Below are 18,377 nucleotides of genomic sequence, written 5' to 3' on the forward strand. Positions count from 1 at the left end.
GTTTAAGAATAATATTCATATTTTCATTTAATATACACATTAAAAAGGTTCAATAAAGTGTCTTTCAATACATTTTGTGTAATGGATGATTGTATACAAGAATCTGTTGTTCCCAAACAATTATCATAAAATTGCACCATTCTGATTTGACTCACTTTTAAGGCACTCTCCAGACATCTCTGCCATTCAAAGGCATAGCGCTCGCTCTCCTGATGGAAAGGAGAGGGAAAAAATTAGCATAGATATCTGTTGTAAGAACACAACTTTAGCTACTTCAGCAGAAAGGAGGCAGTTATACCTCAACTTCCCCAGTGAGATCTTTGTATTTGTCACGGATGATGGGCAGAGCAGGCTTCTCACTCAATGTATTGGAGCGATCACGAAATTGCTGTTCTGGTGCTGTGTTTGAAGCCGATCGGTTAATCTCTTTATCTCCAAGGCTCAAACTTCTTTTGTGAGAACCTACCGCATACAGTCAAGAACAACAGTGGAAGAAAATTAAAAAAAACAAAACAAAAATTCACATAACTATTGGTGATTGTCCACTTTATCTATTTGAGAAGGAGCTAAGAACTTTCCATACAAGAAGCAAAAACTGAAGTGAACATGACAAGTGTAGCTATGAAAAGTACTGATGATCTCAACTTTGACCCTCTAAAGCTTCATCCTGTTTACTTTCAGTGCCATACAATTTCAGCACGTTAAGCTGTACCACATATGGATGGTGCTTTGCCTGCTTGAGGATTATTTTAATCAGCACTGATGCACTGCCCACTAAATAAGCCAAATGCAGATAAAAGCTCTAGATCAATGCCTTTTGGATAAGTGTTAAAAATGTACATTCAAGATGTCCAGATTATGGACTGGCAGTGGTGTGACATTACTGCAATGACAAAAACTGGAAGACAAAAGGATCAGTAGAACAAAGCAGAACATAAGCAAACATATATTAGAGTATACAACAAAAAATATGGACAGTCTGGTTTGAAACACAACTTGACAAAGACACAATAAGGTGCTAAACGTGAATGTGAATTTCCCCTTGGGATTAATAAAGTATCTATCTATCTATCTATCTATCTATCTATCTATCTATCTATCTATCTATCTATCTATCTATCTATCTATCTATCTATCTATCTATCTAAACGCAAGTGTTGTGGACCTCTTGGTTCTGTTACAAGGTTCAAATATAAACAAGGAAACACAATTTGGCAGGGGTCCATTGTTTAAGTTCCTCTGCCTTAAAGCTCTGTGTTGAATTAATAGCCTACTGGATGTTGGGTTAACTGGTTAATTAAAACTGGGCCAGTATGAGAGTATGTATATCTTGGATTGGAATTATATCCCATCTAGAGTCACTTACTATCTTCTGTCTGATGTTATCTGGACAAACTCTGGCTTTCCATAGTCCTGTAATGTGAAAGGCAGATGCAGAAACTGATGGTTGAACATTTGCTTTATGCAGGTTTAAACTTCCAATCAGATAACTAAAATGATGCAGATGGATGATCCTGAACTTGCAAGACTATTCAAGTGGTTTTTGCTGCAGCACTTGAGAGCACAAACATCTGCAATTCAGCTATGATTTTTTAATGACCACAGATTTTGTTGAGACTTTCCAGCACATCCCCACAAATGACACCAGCTGCTTTTTATAGTAATTTTGCACAGTATACCAACAGAAAACAAGAGAGGATGTCAGGCTTCTCTGGTCACTTGTATAGCATTTTGCCTTTTACAGCTGTTTTTTCACATTTGTTAATAATGTTGCAGTTGGGGTAAATTGTGTCTTTAAATGTTTCACAACAGGGTTTAGTGGCTGTAGAAATATCCTCCTCTGTTCTCCACATGTATTAATTTTCCAAATGCTCTTATTCTTATATAGTATTATGTAGAAATCGAGGTTAGAATACGTGGGCTGTGTCTTGACTAACCGTTTATCAACAGGCACACTCATAAACCCACATCAGGCCAGTTTACAGTTATTAATAAATTTAATCTGAATGTCTCTGGGATGTAAGAAGAAATTGGAGTACATGCAAAAACAGCTTTGCGGGCCGGGTTTTCTGGACTCTGGAGCTAGGAGGCAGCCATGCTAACCATTATGTCATAGCATCAGCCTGCTCTATGTTTTGCTTTTCCAAAAAGGGCTTTCTGTCCATTTTTTTAACCATTCAGCATTTATGTTGATATTATGGCACATGGCTGTGGTGTGCTGTTCTTACTTCATAAGTCATGTGAGAGCATGTCTTGCTTCAACAGTTATTTCTACGGCTGTACTGCTGTCTCTGTGAATTGTAGAAAATAGGTCAATTTCGGTCAGATGCTTATTAGTATGATGTTAGTCTGTTCTTCCCTTGCCTTGAGTAACGAAGCTGGACTGGGAAAGTTGTCCAGTTATGGATGGCACTTTTGTATGTGGGATCATTCTGTTCTTCCAATATTGGTGTCATGTGTTCTGACTTAAGAGGCCTGAGGAAGTTTACTGTTCAAACCATCAGCTATCCTGTTCTGCAAGAGAGTTAATTATCCCACAATCACATGATCACTGATCTTATGTAGAATATATATGTGTGACACTTGAGGACTGGATCTTCTGCCTTTTCGGTGGTTTGTCTATTTGTCACTGGACTGAATTTTACACTATTCAGCATGAAATGCCACTTTGTATGCTGCAAACAGCACTATGTAATTTATGTGCATTCATTTCATGGTTGGTTCCAGTCCTTTTTATTTTTTATTATTTTAGAGACCCCAGTGATGTCTGCATTTTGGATCAGATCAAATTGTCAATACATCAAATCAGTGTTGTCTCTGCAGAAATACTATAGGCAGTATTTTATTCAAAATGCATTTCAATTACCCTCATAATGTACCATTATTTTTACTGCACAATGTCAAAGAGACACACTATCTTCAAATTGCATCCCTTGAAATAATGTGAAGTTCTCTTCACTTCTGAGGGCCTAATGTGTCTTGAAAAGGCTAGGCAGTCAGGCTCTGGCAATGGCCCTTCAGTTTTGGTAACTGCAAGGATCCACCTCAAACTCCTGCCAAGCCACACATTTTACATGAAGTAATGACAATGAATTTGTGAAACTGCAGCAGCATTAGAAAACAACTACTAAACACAAATGTTGGGCCATTCTTAGTGTGAATGTACAAGCTATTTGGGTAAGAAAGCATATGTCATGCTTATATTTGGGGGTTTGTTATGTGGAATATTATTCTCTTGGAGAAGGTGGTCCAATCCTTACTAATATCTTACATCTCATGCTGTTTCTTTGAATTTAACACTTTTGTGTTGGTGAGACATCCAGCTTCCACTGTGCTCATCAACACAGTTAGTAACAAGCTGAAATTTCTTCCCACTTACATTCATTAATGGTTCCCCTTGCCTTTGTTCTTCTTATTGTGACAGTCTGTCATCTTTTTGTGTAATACACAGTCTTCACAGCCAGATTTGTGAAACAGAGGCTGACATGTATGCCCATGTATATAATGAACTAGACTTCTTATAAGACTTATTTTTTATTTATTGAAAAGAATTTGGTGTGCTAGAATATCTTCAATATCATAAGCCTCCTGAAGGTGTCTAACCATATTCAATTCAGCTACCTTCTGTAAAGAATACCAGTTTAAATATACCTATGGAAAGCCAGTTGCTAATTTATGATGAGGCAGATTACGTGAAATGGTCTTAATTTGAGTAATGTATGATTTCCCCCTTTGTCATTAATTATGAGCCTTCACTTGTTGGTGAAGTGCTACAACTTTTCTATGAACTGCATTCTTGTCAGGGAATAGAAAAGAAGTGGTTTGTTGGCTATAAAATAAATTTTCAGGAAGGGGAAAAAACACAGAAAGAGGAAGCACAGCCATACCATCAAGGAAATACTAACAAAAAACATTCAATATATGTAAGTGCAACTGATACACAGTTTAGTAGAAACTGGTTAAAAAAAATGAGTACTTGATAAACACACATGCTACTCATGGGGCTGCTTCAAAGAGTACAGATGGTTTACCATAATACCCAAGTGTTGCAGGAAATAATTTCTGATAATAGGACAGGCTGATTGGTTTGATTTCAAATGAAAAACTGAACAGCAACCTAACTAGCACTTGTACAGAATAACTTATTAAAAAAAAAAAAAACACTGTGAACATTGGGTACATTTTCCACAGATGTTAAACACAAAAGTAAACATTAAAGGAATACTTCACCCAAAAAGTATATTTTTTATAAGTTACTTAGCCCATGTAATTTATAGCAGTGGCTGAGAAAAAAAAAAGTTCTCTCTTGTTTTGTAAAGATGATACATATTGAAGTTTCTATTTCCTGCAGTGACCAATTCTGGGCAATGGCATACAATGTGAAAAACATCCATGGAAAAAAGCAAACAAAAAAAAACTACATGTCTGCTATCCAGTCGTATGGTCAAAACGTGTACATTACTGTATATCAACAAGAAAGATGTCTTTCTAACAATACAGTGCTTTTGAATGGAAGGTCAGCCTTTCCCCTAATTCATTGATCACAAATTCTGTCTTCAATTCAAATACAGGTATGGTGTCTTTCCTTTTGACATTCAATGCAGAGTTTTCAGGAAGGAACCATTAATAATATTTTAGCAAAAAATGTTTTGTCCATACGAATGGTAAACAGACACGTGGAGTACGTGGCACAAGTTACTTGAGTTTTTTTTTTTTCCTTTTCCCATGGATGTTTTTCACATTGTTTGCTATTGTCCAGTATTGGTCACAACAGGGTCCTGTTGAAACTGAAATCTCAATATGCAATTTATTCACAAACACATGTCATTAAATTTCTTCTCAGGCATCACTACAAAACAATATGGTGTAACTAACAAATAAAAAAGAAAAACACTTTTGGTGGAGTATTCCTTTAACAAATGTATACAGTATCTGCAGGGGGCTGTAAGCATTTACAGGTTCATTTTACAGTTGCAGATTTTCAAGTCATCTGAAAACCAGCATTTCAGATACAAATCACTCAGACTAGAACAAAAATGTTTGGTAAGGAATATGTTAAAATGTCTTCTGATACTAATGCAACATGTACAACCACTTACTACTTACCCACTTAGTAATAAAGAGGGCTTGCTCCATATGTAACTCAAATAAGATAATTAGCAAATGCCATGTACTGTATGTGCCCAATTCAAATGCAATAAAAACCAGAGTACTACTTGGCATAAACTTAATGTAATTCTTTTTGAAATAAAGAATTATTACACTATTTAAACTATAAGCCAATGACAATGCCCCAAACTGTTTCATGTATATCTGTGACATATTTAAAAAGGTAACCTTATATTACCCAATGACTTCCATGCAGTGAGAAAGTACATCTTATACATCTTCTAAATAGAATCTACTCCAAACTGTGTCTGCAATGAGCCTGGTAAATCAAGTGTCAATTTTTTTTTTTTTTTCTCATAACTGTTTTAACGTTATTTTATTATTGGTTTATCTGTATGCTTTATTTTTATGTTCTTTGTACCTATAATTCCTTTACTTCTTATGAAGCCCTTTGATCTACACTTTTGGTATGGAAATGTACAAAATAAAATAAACTAGTTTAATTAAAATAAAACAATATTATTATTGTGCAATTCCCAAAATGGGAATATGTTAGCAAGCAGCTTCTTTACTTGAAATCAATAAAAAGAAGGTATTACTTATTATAGCATCCTTAGAGTATGAAAGAAAAGGTTCAAAATATGACTGACTTGTGCTTGCAGGAAGCATGACTTTTTTTAAAAGTTTAAAACATTTTAAAAAATCGTCTTAAGAATACCACCAAATTCACCGATAACAGAATGAAAAATCAATTATACTTTACCCCATTTTAGGTTACTTCCACAATGAACAAATTGGCTTGTGGTGTTTATAAAAACACACTTTTAAATCCTACAGTATGTTTTATACATTAAATAAAGGTGAACTTACTCTTCGATATGGCTAGGCTTGGATCACAAGTAGAGGATTAAGTATGCTTACAAATGGATACCTACCTTGAACAGAAAGGTCAAATGTGGCCAATTCACTCTGAATCATCTCTTCACTTGACTTGACTTTAGTCTGGGAGCTGGCCATAAGAAAGTCAAATTTGCCAAATTTGGGTTTTTCACCTTGAAAAGCACCAAAATCATCCATATCACCAGATGAATGCCTGCTGCCATTCCGGGGTTTTTCTGTCAACCCAGATGACAAATTTGATGTAACTGAATGTGTACTAGCAAAGTCCCCAAATTCATCAGCTTCTGAGCTTGCCTCAGGTGGTCCAGCATCTGGCAGTTGCCCAGGCTTGGCTGCTGTAGAGGCAGCTTCATCAGTGGGAAAGGTTGTCACTATAGCAGCCATGGTGTGGGTTATATTCTCAGAACTACCAAAGGATGTTTCCTTCTTGTTCAAAGCTAAGGAAGTGGGTTCTCCATCACCCTCAGATTCAACATTCTGGTGCATTTTCACATCCTTACTGGTCAAATGTTCTTCTTGCTCACACCAGTCGTAGTTGGCAAGGCTGCTCACAGCAGTGGCACCTGGATAGCCATTAAAGGTTCCAAATGGGTCAAACTTTAAATCATCTGGCTCTGCAAGAACAACAAAAAAAAGATGGATTTCTCCTCATGTCAGTGGTGTTTTATTAAAAAGGGGCTGAAAACACCTTAATCCTCACTCAAATGAACTTGAGTTCTGGTCTCAGAAAAGAAGGAAGCATGTTTATTTGAAATTATTAGTACATAGTGGCAGCATGGATCATCAAATAAGGAATAAACTAACTCTAAACTTAAAATAAAATATGTAAGGCTAGATTATCATTTATGAAAAAAACAAAGCGCAGAAAGCCTGATTAAATTAGATCAGCAAGCAAGTTCCAAGAGCAAACTGAAGTGACTTGGTACTAGTGTTAGAAGGGTGGCTTTCTCATAAAAAAATTGAAAATGGGATAACAACACATCAAGTAAATGATATTTTCCTGGCATGTGGAAGCAGTGACTGTTTAATGCTAAGAATCAGAGGAAAATTGTATAGCACAGAGCTACCGACATTCAGATGATGACTGGTAATGCAAGATCTATCACTATGAATTATTTTATAAGAACACTACACCCTACAATTTTCCTACACTGGAAAAAAAAAACGGTTCCAAACACTACCAAAGTACAATGCAACTTTAATGTCCTGGGAAAGGAACAATTTCTTCCAAAGTCTTCTGGAGGTTTACAACACTGATGACTATTTCTTCCAACCTTTACATGGTCTTGACCCCATATTTTGTCAATAAGCAATAGTCCATTTCTGAAAGACCACTTACAATAAATCAGAGCAAAGCTGGGACCTGAAGTGGGAAATTAAGTTCCACGAAAAGGAGAATGATACTCATTTGGTCTTCATTCAAGACAAGAATTCATTACATAATTTGTGTTCATTTGGTTTCTTGGTAAGGTGTCTCTAACTTTATGATAGGTAAATTAAAAAAATAAAATAAAGTTATTGATGCCTATGTGAATGTCTCCTGCATCTGAACATGATAAACGTTAAAATTATGTTCAACATTTGGGACAGGATCATCTCCAAGTTTAGTGTATCTGTAGGACAGGCACACAATACATATTTACAGTTCACTGCATCTACAAAAACATGATTTTCTGATGTTTATGGTAGTCTGTAAGGCTGTGGTTTTTGCTTGTTTGGTAAAGCATCTTCGTCAAATTTCATCACTAAGCTAACATTTTTCAAAGCCGAGTAGAGAAGGCTTATTCTGTGTGTTTTATTGGAATATCAAATATACTGTTCAAATGCATTACAAATTGCTACCTAAAATGTATTCATTATTTAAATTAATTTTTGTATTTTTGGAGGTGTTATTTGTAAAGTCATATCTGAACAGTTAATGTAGTCTTCAAGATAATCTGGGGAGGCTGCAGGTCAGTTATTGAGATATTCTTAGTGATAATTATGTTTTAATAATAGCTTTGGATCTCCTGGTAGAGCAATTAAGGGATTTCTATAATTAGGTAAATGCTCACCTCAGGTTCACTATGACTGCAGAGTTCTTTTACTTGCTTGATTTGTAGATACTGCTCCATAAGACATTTACAATATAAAGACTGTATAAAGAAACATATATTAAGCTCAGTGGTTGCAGTTTCCCGGTTAAGAAGTCAATTACCAAGTTCGATCATCCACTTTATTCACCTGACTTTAACCCTTTGTTATTTCTGGCACTTACCAAAAATAAAAATGGTCATGGAGGGAAGAAGATTTTCAGATATTTCTGACATCCAATTTAACATGACAAAGGAATTCAAGGGTATTCCAGAAACAAAGTTCCAAGTAATTTCTAGCACTGGCAATGTCGTGTAACTAAATGAAGGAGTTTACTACAAAGGTGGCAGTAGCTGCTAGTGCATAGATACACACAATTTTTCTACAGGTTTGTTCTGGTACATAAATTGTCACAGAACGCAAGGAGACGACTATAATACCTTAAAATATACAGTAAATATGTTGTCTCTAGCATCAGACAAGACCGCTGCACAAAAATGAGAGAGAGATGCTTGTGGGAGACAAGCTTTTGCAGTTACACTAGCTGCAAATCAGAGCGGCTAACCTGGCAACTTGGTGATGATAAGTGTCAGTGTGGGTGTAAGCCTGGCTGTGATTCACAACCCACCTCTGCTTCCTGCTTCACCTCCACTTTTCATGCACTTTCTTGTAGGAAGCTACACTTCTAAATCCCACTCAAAACTCTTCAAGAAATAAGGCATGTCTAATATAACATGCAGCAGCCACAGTTTGTTTAATGTTAAATGTTTAATTTCTGTCTATATCTAATTTTTAATTAATTCTTCTTGGCTTATAAAGGAAATAACTAATCTAATAAAATTACATGTGTAAATAAAAAATTCTGTCAAGATGCTGCGTTTTATCTAATATAATTAACATTCAAGTACCATACAATTAACACAGCCATGAACCTTACAATAGTTATCACCTCTGGGGTTCAGGAAATGGGCTACACTTTTACTTTCTGTAGAGAAAAACATTCATTAATAACCGGGTGGTCTTATTCTATAATGTGTTATGCTGCCAGATCCAGACTGTCAGGCTTGTAGGGGCTAGAATCTCAGAATCTTTCACCTCACAAAAAGTCATGTACTAAAAGTAACAAGGTATCAAGCATCAACTATAGTTGTGATACGTGCAAGCTATAGAAACAATAATCCACACTGCATTCTTCTGGAATCACTCTCGTGTGTGCCTGTGCAAGAGACCCTTTCATTTCAGAAAAAGGTTTATACTTGTGCTAACAGGAAACCCTACAGTGTTTTGAATAATAGTTATGTAGTTCTTGACCAAAATCATGTGCATCAGCAATTATGCACAAAAACAAAAACAACTGTGGGGTAAGGACAAGTGTCTGCTGAAACAACTGCGGCATTAAACACAAACTTTTTTCTTCAAGTGACAGCCTGTTATTACAGAATGCCTAACCAGAAAAGCATGCACAAAAATATAGCAGCACTGGAGGGTGGCAATCACTTCAATGAAATCAAATTCAGGGCCAATTTCAAACTTTGTTTAATAATTATTACTAATGCACTATATTTTTAACTAAACTTTTTTATGTTTTAAAGTAAACATTGATGTAGACATACTGTTTTGTTCCCTGCCAACATACTCTGCCATCTTTTTTAAAATTTCTTGTTGCAGAAATGAATTATTAGCACTTCTGTTAAGTAGGTGATTAATTTTACAGTATAGTGGTAGGTAAAAAAAAAAAAATGTAAACGCAGTTAATTACAATGGTGTCTTCCAGCTTTATACACAAAAACACCTGCTTTGCTTACAACTGTTCTTTTGAATTGCCAGTGATGCTTGCTAGACTTTACGACAAGATAATTAAATTCCAGTAGAATCTAACTTACAAATTTATATGCATTCTTACACATTATAGTATAGTGTGCCATGGCTTATCTTTTGTCAAAGCAACATTTAGTTAAGGAGTTATTAAAGATACTTCATTGTTAGTATACAATGACTGTCAATGATTTGAACTGCTCCAAAATGAAGGCTGTTTCTTAAGTTTTCAAATAGAATGTACTATTTTAATGGCTCAAGGTCTGGCTTATTGAGACATTCCCTTACTACTCTAAAGATTACTTAAAACACAGCGTCAAGGATCATAACCATATGTATGATCTTAGAACTCTTGTCTTTAAGGCAGAGCTCTTATTGGTATGACAGCTAAACTCTGACATGACCTACCTACCAAAATTTAAGAAGCCCCACCACTTTCATCTTTAAAACCAAGGTTGAAGACACTTCATGTTAGTTCAACATTCTCTTGTTAGAGTTACTATTGAGGATGTTTGATATTACTTTCTTAAACAGCTTTTAAATTATGATTTTTCCTTTACTGTTACTAAGTCTTTTACCTTTTATTCTCTTTATTTCTGTGGTGGTGTTTGATCTAGCTTGGAACAGGTACATTTTTGCGTATAATAGACCTGTTTTCAGATTTCTTCATACCAAATGAAGTTGTCATCACTTGCCTGCAGATTGATCAACGGCAGAATATAACTGACCTTAAACTTAAAACCATTCTGTATATATTGGCACATATTACTTATTCATCTGTTTAAATTTCAACATAACATGTTCTAGTTCATGCTTGACTAATAAATGTATGTGTGTTTAATAACACTAGATGAACTGCATTTACTGATCTACTCATATTTAATTTCTATTGAGATTAATGGTGAGGGATGGTAATTGGTGCACTTTGAAAATCTCCAATGACTTACAGAAAAGGGCGCAAAATTAACTAGTCAGAGAAAAATAGTAAGCTCTTTTTTTCTGTTATTTTTTTTCCAAACCATATTGGGAAAAATTCTAAGACTTTCTGTGTTATGGCTTTTAAAATATCTGGTTCAAAAACAATGAACAATACCAGTCATGTAAACAAAACAACTTTGAATAACAGAACAGCAGTTTTCAATAAATTACTCTGCAGGTTGAAAATTATAGTAGAAATCTATTCTTGGAATGTGTTAAAACAAGATTCGCTCGCCCATAATCACAGATTAAGAAATAGATATAAATAAATGGTTATTGGAAACCCTGCAATTAAGTGGGCAAGGAAAAAAAAACCAAAACAAACAAAAAGCCTAACAGGAAATGTTGAATTATCAAGTGACGGAAGATGGTGGTGGTGGTAGCATTAACCAAAGGAATGTTTTTTTTATTATATCAAGTCACTTTTCCACTGCATGGCACTTCCTGCAATAACTGTTGCACTATTAGCAATACACTAATAATAATTAAACAAAACCCTGAATTAATAATGGACTGGTACAAACATTACTGGAGGTCATCTGATTTTTAAAAGTATCTTAATTTCTCAGCATCAAGATTTTTTTTTTTTTAACGTAGCCATATTGTGCATTCTGTGAAAACTTTAAATGCTTTTGCCTCAAACATTTACAGCACTGAAGTTTAAAAATGCAGAAGGATCCACAGGAAAGGGGCACTACACAACAATGGATTTAAGTATAAAGTAATAAAAGAAACAGACAAACCCCAAACAGCTTCCCAAGGTGTAAGGTGGAGATTTCTTGAATTTGGAGTGCAGCTGATTTGCACTTGATATACTGTGAAATTGACAAGGAGCACAAACAAATGCAAAAGGAAAATGCATTCCCCCCAGAAATATTTGCAAAGCAAAGATGCATTCTTGTGGTGCATTTCTTTTGTTTATTTTTAAGAGTCAAAAAATCAGAGAGAAATCAACACAACATTAGGCGTGTCAGCTATGCCAAGTTAAATATTTATTACAACAAGAGTGGAAAGAGAAAGATCACAAAATACTGTGAGCATTGTCACAAGAAAGAAATGATTACCAGTTGTCTTTTCTCATTTTTAGAGTACATAAGGGCATGCAGAAAAAAGGAGACCCACAGCAGATTTAAGAAGGCACATTCACAGAGAAGAGTAAATCAGTACTATAAGAAGACATACAGTTGCAGTATTGGAAAAGCAACAGTTGGGTGTTAAGATTCTAAAACCATACAGAACATGACTTAAAGCCAAGAGAGCCTGTAAGAATTTCAATTACATTTTGCAGCTTGGGTGCTTTTTTAACCCTCTGAGAGCTTAATACGGCAATGTTAAAATCTTCTAATAATATAAATAAATATTTATTTACATTCTTTTTTACCATACCAGTTACAAACAGCAATTAAAACAAAAATCAAGCTAATGCTTTAAGGATAATGTGCTACGTGATCAGATTGTTAAGGATAATTTAGTATTGACACAGTAATTCTGGATTCTGCAGCATTTCTACTGATGCTTGTTTCTGATTATTTCTGACTTCTTTTTAGAATTCATTCCAGTAATATTTCATAAATGCTATTTATTAGTTTATTTTGGCACTGCATGAAAGCATTCACAATGCCCTATTTATCATTTACTTGTAGACCTGTTTAGGAATTGTTGTAATAATTTAATATGTGGAGTTTTGTAAACAAAATCTAAACACTAACGGATTTTAATGGAAGGATTTGATGTCTGAAATGGACATGCCAATATCTGTTAAGCAATCAAAGGGTTAAACTCACAAAAGCAGAAAGAACAGCATTTTATTTTCAAGCATTCTGAATACAGATAATTTCAGCAAAGTTTTAAAGAAATCTGAAATAAAGATTTAAAGAAATAGTACCCCTTTTGCTATTATTAGGCTGTATCTTGTCAATTTCACATCTACTGACCAAAAATGACAGTAGATCACACAATGACATTGATTTTAAAACTATAACAAGCAAATCTTATAGAATGTTTGGAGATGATTGAGAGGTCATTAAAACTGAAATAAGATAAGAACAATTAAAAAAAAAACAATGTGAAGCTTAACAAAACAGATTAATAAAAAAAAAACAAAATTATAAAACATCCTGCTTATTAAATATGACAAAAATTAGTGTTCTACATTAATCACTTTTAAACACCATTAACCTAAAACTATGAATACCGATTCTTCAAAAGATGGCACAGATTGCTACAAATGTTCTTTTCTTTGTAATAGAACTTCCATACGCTTAGAACAAGTGACCAAGGTGTGTCACAAATTATTCTATGCTTCTTGAGATGCTAATCCATGAAGGAATAAAGGCATAATTTAATTCTGATAAGACTTTGGTGTGCAGAATATAAATAGGTCAGTCATGAAAAGAAAGTTTTGGGAAATTATGTATTCACAGTAAAGGTTGTCCTTTTGTTATTACTACCTCAGGAACTACATTAATCATTTACTTAATTAATCATTTTGCATTTTTAAAATTGAGTAAGGAATGAACAAATTATCAGGTTTGGATGGCATAACAATCCACTGTTAAGTAAGTTCAAGCCGACATCCTTGATCATTCATTTCTAAGTACATTTAAACACACCTGTACATTGTTGAGGGAGAAAGCTGAACCTTGGGCATACAATGAATGAGCAAATATGACATTGACATCAACTGGAGGAAAAATTAAGCTCAGACTGCTCAGCTGTAAGGCCACAGTGACTACTGTGCCACCATTCTGACAATTCCACCAAATTTGACACTAGAAATTAAACTCTGAGACACAATTTAGCACTGACATTAAAATTTGAGAAAAAAATCTCTATATATGCATGAACAGTATTTTAAATGTTTTTCAGCAATTCAGCTTGAATTTTGGTTTTATTCACTGAAAAGTCATGAGATTACTAAGAGAATGTTGTAAATCATTAATGTATATGTAAAAAATGGTCGCTGTTTAACAGGACATTTTTACTTCATTGTGGTATCTTATTATTAAAATAGAAAAAACAGTCCATATTATTTGCTAAAACAGATTTGTACATAGATACTAATGAGTGAAAGGAGCAAAGTTACATGCTATAATACAAGGAACTGCCATAAAATAACACAAAAGAAATGGGTTCAGACAAAAGCATGAAAGAGTATTTCATATGGCAACCAAGGACGGATTTCAGATGCTATATTGCTATAATGCACTGCTCTTTCCAGCAATGGTGTTTGTATTTTTAAGTAGGTGGTGGTGATGGTGCTGTGATCCTGTAATATGTTAAAAGTTACATTGTGCTTCTTAAATGTCTGTAAGAACGTGAATACTGACAAAGACAACTTGGGGTAGTATTTTGAGAAAAAAAAATGCTGGAATATGTAAATTCCTTTTCAAATTATAACTTGTTATTATTATGAAAAATAAAGACTTTTCTGTCTGTTTTTATTTTATGGCATTTTAGGGTGCTGTTTCTGAAAGGCCTTATATTTTTTTAATCTAGCAATTCTTATTAATTCTGTTGTTTGAAATGTAGCAGTCTATTGTACAGTATATGAAATTCTTTGCAGTTTTATAGAATAGACTGAATACTTTTTGTTAGTAGTTGCATGTAAATGCAGCAGAGGCAGTTTCACTGCTTGGACACAGCGGATGAACTACTTATTTCAAACACTTAATTCTATGTCTTTTTTCATTATCAAGCCTTAGATAATGACATGTGCTCCAGCCAATGGAGTAATGTACCTCATGAAGTGCTGAAGTAAAAATACTGATTAGGCAAGTGAAAGACTATTTCTTTTAAATTAAATTAACTAATTAAACAAGTAAACAATTAAAGCTTGTTAATCGTCAATAATACATCCTGATAAAATTATTTAAATTTTAAGGCAGCTTTTCACTGTAGTTAAACTTATTGTAAAAGATTTTGGGCTGGCACTATTAGAATGAAGGCCCTTCAGTAAACTCCTTCATTGTATCTATGTGTGTTACTTAAAGCTTTGTTAGAAACAATTACAAATTGCATTTAAATTCTAAGCTATCAGAGAAGGTAATCCTAGTCATCAGGAAGCTATATAGAAACAGGATCAAAATTTCTCACTGTGGGGGAAAAACTGACATCGCCTTGGTAGAGTCAGTAAATAAATGTAAAACCATTTAATTTTGTATAATGTGTTTCCACCAAATGGAAGAACGGATTTTGCCGCATCTTTTCTTGGTAGGCATGGATTATGAAAGACATCAATAATATTTCAATAAAACAGTAAAAGTGCAAAAGTTCTTTTAAATAATCAAACCATAAATTAAATACTTTTTAAACCAGTTAATAACGGATTAAAAAATAAAATTAAACCCTTCCAAAGATTACTCCCTTCAGGAAGGGTGATCATTATTCTGAGGCTGAACAGCAGGCATTAGCCAACTATGAACTTTAAATTACATTCTGGTATGCATTAGGAAGTGTGCTGACACGATGTGCCATATTGAAGGTACTATGATTTTTTCATATTTGACATTTTAAGATTAACAGATGGATAGATAAGCAATGGTCAACTATGTAATTACTGTATAAACATGTACGAGATGGCGGATATGTATTGTGTGCCATTATTTCAGTAAGATATTACAAAAAATAGAGGTGACAAGCAAGATATAAAAATATTATGCGTTAAATAAACTATATAAACATATTATATGTGGAATCAAACAACAAAAATTGCACAATTTTCATCATACATTTTTTCACTAAAACTGAATTATTATGCTTTAGGATGTAAACAATTCACAAATGTAATGGAAGTCTAATACAAAGGATTTACCATCATGCAAATTATCGGTATAACTTTTTTTCTAGTGGAAAATAAATCACTCATACTTCTTCAGCCTGAATGGTCCCAGGTGTATGTTTCTTGCACACTTCCAAGATTTTTGTTTTAGTTTTCTTGTACTTTGAAATGTTCTATGTGTAATTCAACATGAACAAAACAAGACCCAGTATTACTGCTTAATCTGTAGTAACACAGGAATACATCACACTAACACAAATGAATTTGAAAAAATTTTCATTTTAAAGATTTTCTGTCCACACTAGCACTATTCTAAAAGTATATTATCCACTCTGAAATGGTTGAAAGAAAAAAAAATGTTCTTACTGGGCATGCTCGGGGGGGGACTGTGCATTTATGGAGCAAGCCTGAAATAAATCAAAATTCCAAAAGAACAAGGAAAAACAAATACTTTGTGTTGACAGATGAAGAAGTACAACTACTTTTAAAAACTATAAATTAATATAAAGTCGTCAAAGCCTAGGAAAAAAAAAACTGCAGTTCCTATCAATATAAATACTGTGAATATTCAGAGTACCAAACAGCTAATTCAGAGACCTAAGGAAAAGACTAAAGATGAGATCACAGTAGCAAACTGTGGTCAGTGCCTGATTACATGACAGGCATGCATGATCAGAATACACTGTCCTCACCTACAATGTGAGAACTGACATTTTCGAATTTCCATACTTTGGAGGGTGCTTACAAAATACCTTGCTTTTGGTGTTTTAAAACACTTTCAGCTTAGATGGAAGGCTAAAATAAATAAACAAATACATTAATCAATCAATCAAAAAGAGATGCGTTTTCAAATTTAGCATGGACAAGGTCACAGACTGAGATTCAGAATGCTGTATATGTTTCAAAATGCAGAGTCACAGTAAAGTTAATTAAAAAAGACTCTTAAAAAAGTAAACGCTAAGTACTAAATCTTGTACCTGAAACACCCTTCAACATACTGTTAATTATAATTTTATAAGCAGCAGACACTCTTTTACTGAGGCTATGGTGTGCATTATGGCCAAAAATACTGAGAATCTAGTATCTACAACACCTTTGAGTATATTGTTATTACTAATTTAACACCATAATTGCAGCTAGAACACTGTAATAGTTCAGTCTACTTTAGCCCCTCCAACTGAGCTTTGTATATCCAATAAAAGTGCTTCAACTATACCAGCAACATAACCACAAACATTATTTTCTCAAAACAAAAAACTACACTCCATATTCAAAAAAGACACTTTACTTAAAAGGACTGCCTGAAGACAATGTATTTTTAAATTGGGTGGCTAAAATGAATGCTTAGGAAATTCTGTTTATTTTAATTAATATAACACTGCTAGGCAAGTTTTAGAGAGAAAGCTAAATATTAAACCAATTTAAAGAAGAAGAAGGAGGAGGAGAATATGCAACATTTCAGTGTAAAAGAGTATATACCTAGACAGTACATATTAATGAATATGCAATAGCTGTTAAGAAAACCATTAGGCAGGTGTTTTTATTTTTCTTTTTGTACTGCTGTATTTTTATACTGCATATGGGAACTAGTTTTGGTAGAACATTACATACCCAAATTTATTTATGCAGCCTAATTTTCACTTTTATCATTAAGAAATATCACACTAACTAACAAACAACCCTTTTTTCATGTTTGTCAATTTCTACCCATATTTTCTAATAAAATGTTGCTCAAACACTTGTTTCCTATACCCCTTTTCTCTTTATAGGCTTTCAGGCTTTTTTTTAAGGCTGACAACAACTCAATTATCCAGAATACTTGTTATTTTATTTCCTTCACTCTTCTTATTCCTCTTCTCATGTGTGTTATATAACTAACTGAACATACTGTATCAATTTTAATGCTGTACAGCACAACACAACAACCTTTCTGGTACTGCCCCTCTCCTCAGCATACATAAAACAATCTGAGCATGTGTAAGGCACATATTTCTGTAAACATTGTTTTAATTTTACTGACTTTCAAATGAGACAGAACCTCATTGTTAATATAAGGGTATATGGTAAAATAAGAGCTTTCATATAGAATTTAGTGTGTCTTTTAAATAAAGTGTGACAGTAGTTTCTTTTTACAGTTAAAAGATATGCTACTAGGCCAACCAGTTCCTCTAAATTGCCCTTTAATAATATGTGAATGTGGAGTGGCCGTGTGTTATGTTTGCCCTGTGATGGACTGGCATTCAGTCCAAGGCTGGTGCTCACTGCCAAAGGCTTCCTGTAACGCCTTCATGTATGAAAGAAGGTTTAGGAAACAGGTAGACAGATAGTCTTCTTTGACTTTTAGGTCTTGAGGCCTGCGAATAGACTTAGACCTCACAAACAAGGATTTTACTGCATGTAAAATTACAAAACCCCTTAGTTTTATGTACTGTAGTAAAAACATTTAAAGGATTGCCAAGGATTAGAAAAAATTTAGGGAATTAAAAGATAGTAAGACCTAGACATATCCAATGTCAAAATCAACGATGAGCTAGAACAAAAGACCAAATAAAATCAATGTACCAAATGTAGGGAGGAGAAAAGAGATTTACACAAGCAGCTCCTAAACAGAAAGTCCAGCTCATATTTTTCCTGAATATCTTTAGCTTGAGTAACTCCATAACCTTCTACGTTTCACATATAATCTCAATGGACATCATTCTTGTTTTGACTGATGACAGAA

General features: G+C 34.0%; 1 protein-coding gene across 6 annotated transcripts in view; it reads right to left on the reverse strand.

Annotated features, from left to right (window-relative positions):
- synrg (synergin, gamma) overlaps positions 1-18,377 on the reverse strand; it is a 99,242-nt gene that overhangs the window by 19,121 nt on the left and 61,744 nt on the right. For all 6 annotated transcript variants that reach the window (XM_051931441.1, XM_028806598.2, XM_028806603.2 and 3 more), the window contains 3 exons: positions 6,045-6,623; positions 299-462; positions 156-209 (listed from right to left, as the gene is read on the reverse strand). In XM_051931441.1, coding sequence (XP_051787401.1) covers positions 156-209; positions 299-462; positions 6,045-6,623 — 797 coding nt within the window. The remainder of the gene's footprint in view (positions 1-155; positions 210-298; positions 463-6,044; positions 6,624-18,377) is intronic.

The sequence above is a fragment of the Erpetoichthys calabaricus genome, chromosome 8 (assembly GCF_900747795.2).
Source record: "Erpetoichthys calabaricus chromosome 8, fErpCal1.3, whole genome shotgun sequence".
NCBI lineage: Eukaryota > Metazoa > Chordata > Cladistia > Polypteriformes > Polypteridae > Erpetoichthys > Erpetoichthys calabaricus.